Here is a 6,000-nt window from a genome sequence, read left to right as displayed (position 1 = left end):
TTCTCAGTGTCTTTGGTATGCTCGATAGAGCCACGCACGTTCAGGTGAGAGGAGTGGCCTCAGGAGTTAATATGAAATGCCCCGTGGCGTTGCCTCTTCCCACTGTGGTTTCAGTGTCTTCCAGTTCTTTGGGGATCTCTCTTTTGATCTCTGATTAGAAATCAGATGCTCCAGTTTTCTCTGAACTTTAAAGATTCCTATTCTGACTGTTCTAGCCATAAATAGAGGGCTTTTCCTACATTTTCCTCTGTCTATATGACTGTGCTTACTTCTAGATTTGAGGCTGCACTGGATATAGGCTGGGAGAGCAGTTGTTGTTTAATCACTAAGTTGTGCCTGACTTTTTGCAACCCCATGGACTGTGGCCTGCCAGGCTCCTCTGTCCATGGGTTACTGGAGGAAAAAGAAATGCTGAATTGGTGGTGTTTTGAATTCTTTTTTCTACCATTGTTTTTTGATTCTCATACAGCTGCACTATCCAGGTTTTGTAGTGTTTACTTGGAAAGAAAAGGAGTTGTGTATTTAATCTGTCTTACCCCAAATTGGACCTCTATTATGTTTTGAAAGTTTATATTCTGAATTTACACTCTTTATCAGATAATTATTGCTGGACGAGGGACAGCTTCTAGGGCCCAAGAGTGGACTCTTGTCTGACACTCAGAAATGAATTGTCTGAAGAGACATATGTGCTGACAAAGCAAGAGACTTTATTGGGAAGGGGTGCCTTACGGAGAAGGCAATGGCACCACACTCCAGTACTCTTGCCTGGAAAATCCCATGGACGGAGGAACCTGGTGGGCTGCAGTCCATGGGGTCGCTAAGAGTCGGGCATTACTGAGCGACTTCACTTTCGCTTTTTACTTTCATGCATTGGAGAAGGAAATGGCAACCCACTCCAGTGTTCTTGCCTGGAGAATCCCAGAGACAGTGGGCCCCCGTCTATGGGGTCGCACAGAGTCGGGCACGACTGAAGCGACTTAGCAGCAGCAGCAGCCTTGTGGAGAGCAGGAGTGTAAAGGAACCCAGGAGGACTGCTATGCCATGTGGCTTGGGGTCCTTGGTTTTCTGGTGATGGGATTAGTTTCTGGGCTGTCTCTGGCCCATCATGCTGACCTAGGGTCCTTCCTGGTGGCACACTCATTGCTCAACCAAGATGAATATCAGTGAAGAGGATTCTGGGAGGTCAGTAGGACAAGTCTCCTTTTGACCTTTCCCAAATGCTTCTAGTTGTTGGTGGCTTGTTAGTTCCATGTTCCTTACCAGGACTTCTTGTCCTAAAGTAACTCATGTGAATAGTTACTATTTCACTAGTGAATAGTTACTATTTCAATGAAAGTGAAAGAGAAGAGTGAAAAAGCTGGCTTGAAACTCAACATTCAAGAAACTAAGATCATGGCATCCGGTTCCATCACTGCATGGCAAATAGATGGGGAAACAATGGAAACAGTGACTTTATTTTATTTTCTTGGGCTCCAGAATCACTGCAAATGGTTACTGCAGCCATGAAATTAAAAGACGCTTGCTCTTTGGAAGAAGAGTTATGACCAACCTAGACAGCATAGTAAAAAGCAGACATTACTTTGCCAACAAAGGTTCATCTAGTTAAAGCTATGGTTTTTCTAGCAGTCATATATGCATGTGAGAGTTGGACCATAAAGAAAGCTGAGAGGCAAGGTATTGATGCTTTTGAACTGTGTTGTTGGAGAAGACTCTTAGAGTCTATTGAATAGTTCAAACAGTTTCTGTCAAGTACATTTGTTGTCTAGGTGGAGAGAGGAAGGCTTAGTACTTCCCACTCTTTCTGCTTTCCTGAGGTTTCTCTAGTGTACTCTTATGAGATTCTTTCTCAGCTGCCCTAAAAGAAAGCAAAGGAGGAATCTGGACCAGAAGAGGAATCTAGATCAGAAGAGTATTCCTTAAGTTCTGGTGTATGCATATGCCACTGGACTAGTCCAGATGAAGGAGTTTAGGGAAGTACAGCTTCTCCAGGCAGCTCTTTAGGAAACCGCGGGGAGGGGGAAAGATTTCCTGATCCCCAAGCCAAGTAAAAGATGCACAAGCCATCTAAAAAAGGAGGGTAGTATACTCGGCATGAACTTGCTCTGCCGGCTCCAGCTGCAGCGCCACGCACGTCCACTAGGGGCCGCTCCAACGACCCAATCTGGGCGCGCAAACCGGGCGACGCCCCGCGCATGCTCACTGGGTGTAGCGTACGCCTCTGAACCTCTGCGGACACCCTAGCTTTAGACTGCTGCTCCCCTGGTGGCTACGCTAAAGCAAACCTCTAGCAGCTGGGTACGGCAGCTCTTTGGGGACAAAAGTGTTCCCTCTGGGGTGGGCTCCGCTTCGCGCTCACGGGTCTTTCGGGCAGACCTGAGCCGGCAGGTATCAGAGGGTGCGCTGTGCTGCTATCGGGGACCAGGAAGAGGCCGGGCTTGCGCGGAGTTGGGGTTGACCCGGGCCGGGGCCCGCGGGACGCCGTCGCTTCCCAGATGTTGCGATGGCTGATCGGGGGAGGCCGAGAACCACAGGGACTGGCCGAGGTAAATCCCGGGTGGATCCTGCCTGCCGCTGCAGTGGCCTAGCCTGCCCAAACTGTGGCTGCTGTCTGAGCCCCGCTCGCATCTGGACGTGGGAGACCCGGCGGAGGCGGGGCCTGCGGGTTCCGAGGGCGAGGTCGGCGGGGGTGGGGGGCCCTTTCCTTGCGAGGTAGACCCCACTTCCAGGAGGTGTGGAGACGGAAACTGATGGAGTCCAACGACAGAATCAAGCACGCCCAACCAGTCTTCTGCCTACTTAAAGCAGTCTCATTCTAATTTTAAAAGCATCCAGTTTAGTAGAGAGTAAGACGGTGTGACTGCAGATTGACACTTCGTTTGTTTGATATTTTGTCACTTCCCAACATCAATGCGTGCTCAGGGAATATGAAATTAATTTAATTAATTCTGTAAAACCAAAAAAGATGTGATTATTTTTAAGATCAATAATTTGCTTAAAAGTTAAAATTATATTCGAATTATTTTGAGTTCCATAGTCACACTTTCTTCATTGGGCCTGAATAGCTGAATAGACTTAAATGTTGAGAATAAAGTAATTTTGGAACCTGGAAAGTATTGAGGTCTGGAATTTATTTCAAATGCTATTCAAGAATAGGATTCATGTTGAATTCTCTCTTTTTTTATAGGAAATATTTTTGATTGTTAAAAAAAACTTGCGTTGTAAGCAGTCTTCTCCATTTTAACTTCCTTATATCTTGGCAGTTGAGGCTTATTATCGTCTTAAAAAGTATTTCTTATTTAAAAATTAGGTTTATTACAGATAGGCTTAAATTCTAAAGATTGTGGAAGAATTGTGGAAAATTGACTAGTTTGTATGTGATATATATGACAGTTCCTTATTAACCCAATTCTTTTTTTAATCATAGAATTTTATTAACTAATTCTGCCCTGTTTAGCACCCTTTCATTTGGAGGGAGTAGTGTACAGTTTTCAAACTTCTTGCGTTTTTCTCATCAAAACCACTGCTAGAAGGGCGATGGGATAAATGAAAAAATTACTGCTTTGAGTTAGTTTTTTTTAAACATTAATGAGTGTTAAATTGTATATTTCTTCATGTAAAAGTTCTTGTGTTTTGTAACTGCTGTGAATTCTGAACCAGTGATTTTTCGTTCATTGTGCAGGAACTTTGCATCTAGGCTTCTAGTTTGAAGCAGTGTTTGACTACTGGGGTGGTTTTGCCCCTTAGAGGACCTTTGGCAATGTCCAGGGACATTTTTCGCTGTCACTGTTGAGAGTTTCAGGGAGAGGCTGGATTTCTATTGACAGGTAGTGTGTACAAGCCAGGAAGTAGGTGCAGCATTCTGAAAGGCACAGGAGAGCCCTCAACAAAAGAATTACCTGGTCCCAAATGTCAGTGTCGTCATGTTTGAGAAGCTACAATTTAGAGGTTAAGGAAACAAGTTTTATCATGAAATAGTACTGGATTTGACTATAGGAAGGGAATTGGTAAGATCTAGCTTACAGAATTATTCAGTGAGTTATAATCCATATGTGCCTTTATACAGTGGCATATGGACTGCCACTCATATACTTTCAAATAGAAATGAAGGTGTGTAGGTCTTAGGACTAAGCATCATACTGTGTAAATTTACCAATTCTCTTTATCAGTATTGTCCAAAGTTGAATTTATTGAATTCATTGACTATGAATTATTTCATTTTTCCTTTGTTCATTCAGTACATGTGTCGAGTGCCTGTAATGGGGTAGGCACTGTTTTAGTCAATGTTATATTTTACCCTTTTGACTTAAAGTTGTATTTCTGCCAAATTTTGAGAAACGCCCGTTTAAAAATATTGTGTTGGTTTGGCCCATTAGTTTTTTAGATCAGGTTTATTGAGGTGTAATTTCCATAAAACAAAATGCATCCTTTAAAATTTATTTTGACCTGAAAATATTTAAATTTATGATGTGGATTTGTGCTAAGAGAAATGTTTTATGTTAAATTGGCAGTTACTTAATATTAGGGGAAATAATATATAGTATTAGGATACCATATATTACTGTTTCTAAAATCTTGTGTTCTTAGATGTATATCATATAGTTTTATTCCAATATGATCTTTTATCATAAATCATTTTATGTTTTTTTCTGTTACCCCCATTACAAGAAATCTCCGTTACAGACAATAGGTGAAGAACAAACCCAGAACCCCTATACTGAACTGCTTGTACTGAAAGCTCATCATGACATTGTACGGTATCTGGTACGGTTAGATGACTCCAGGTAAGCAACTCTAGTACCCAATTAACTACTGTTTGGAAAGAGGTTTTTTTTTGGAATTTTACATTAAAAACAACTTCAGAATTAATCCAGCTTTTCTAAAAATTTTGGAACTGATCAGTAATAGCATTTAGTAGAAATTGACCTCAGTGGCTTGATGAAATATGTGTCTGAAGTCTTTTTGCTCAGAAGTTAGAGTATCATTTCTGGTGATTTGATGGTTATTTTTGCTTATTCAAAGTTTTGGGTTTCTTTTTTGTTATTGTTTTTGAGTACTCAACAAATACTCTTGTTAGTTTAAAGGAAATGTGTGACTTTAAAATGTTGGTGGGAGTTTTAACTGTATGTTAAGGTGAATCTAAAGAACCAACCCAGGTGGCACAGTGGTAAACAGTCCGCCTGCCACTGCAGGAGACACAAGAGATGTGGGTTTGATCCCTGGGTTGGGAAAATCCCCTGGAGGAGGAAATGGCAACCCACTCCAGTATTCCTGCCTGGAAAATCCCATGGACAGAGGAGCCTGGCGGTCTATAGTCCAGGGGGTCACAGAGTCAGACATGAGTGAGCGTGTGCACACACACACACCCCACATACACACAAAATGTTTAAATATCAGGTACCTCCCTGGAATGTACTATTTTCAGTAGAAGATTAGGAAAGTATTTAATCTGAAGTTTTTGTTATTCAAGTGTTTTGTTTTTTTTTAAACACCAAAAACATTTTTTATTGGGTTATAGCTAGTTAGCAATGCTGTGACAGGTTCATGTGAACAGTGAAGGGACTCAGCCATAGATATCTGTACATATCCATGTATCCACTCTCCCCCACACCCCCTTCCATCCTGGCTGGCACATAACATTGAGCAGAGTTTCATGTGCTATTCAGTAGGTTTTTGTTGTTATTCATTTTAAATATGGCAGTGTGTACATGACCTTCCCAAAGTCCTTAACTATCGCTTCCCCCCAGCAACTATGAGTTCATTTTCTAAGTCTGTGAGTCTCTTTCTGTTTTATAAGTTTGTTTGTGTCATTTCTTTTTAGATTGCACATGTAAGGGATGTCATATGGTATATCTCCTCTGCTTCCCTCAGTATGACACTCTCTAGGTCCATCCATGTTGCCGCACGTGGCCTTCCTCCATCCTTTTTAATGGCTGAGTAATATTCCCCCCACTTCTCTCTCCCTCTATATATATGTATATATGCACATATATATATTTATTT

General features: G+C 41.9%; 1 protein-coding gene across 1 annotated transcript in view; it reads left to right on the top strand.

Moving 5' to 3' along the window:
* Positions 1-2,344: 2,344 nt before the first annotated feature.
* WDR41 (WD repeat domain 41) overlaps positions 2,345-6,000 on the top strand; it is a 47,019-nt gene continuing 43,363 nt past the window's right edge. Inside the window, exons 1-2 of the mRNA XM_052646903.1 lie at positions 2,345-2,543; positions 4,666-4,781. Coding sequence (XP_052502863.1) covers positions 2,493-2,543; positions 4,666-4,781 — 167 coding nt within the window. The 5' untranslated portion in view covers positions 2,345-2,492. The remainder of the gene's footprint in view (positions 2,544-4,665; positions 4,782-6,000) is intronic.

This window comes from Budorcas taxicolor, chromosome 10 (assembly GCF_023091745.1).
Source record: "Budorcas taxicolor isolate Tak-1 chromosome 10, Takin1.1, whole genome shotgun sequence".
NCBI classification, from domain to species: domain Eukaryota; kingdom Metazoa; phylum Chordata; class Mammalia; order Artiodactyla; family Bovidae; genus Budorcas; species Budorcas taxicolor.
Note: the sequence above shows the minus strand (reverse complement) of the source record. Positions and strands in the feature narration are given on the sequence as shown.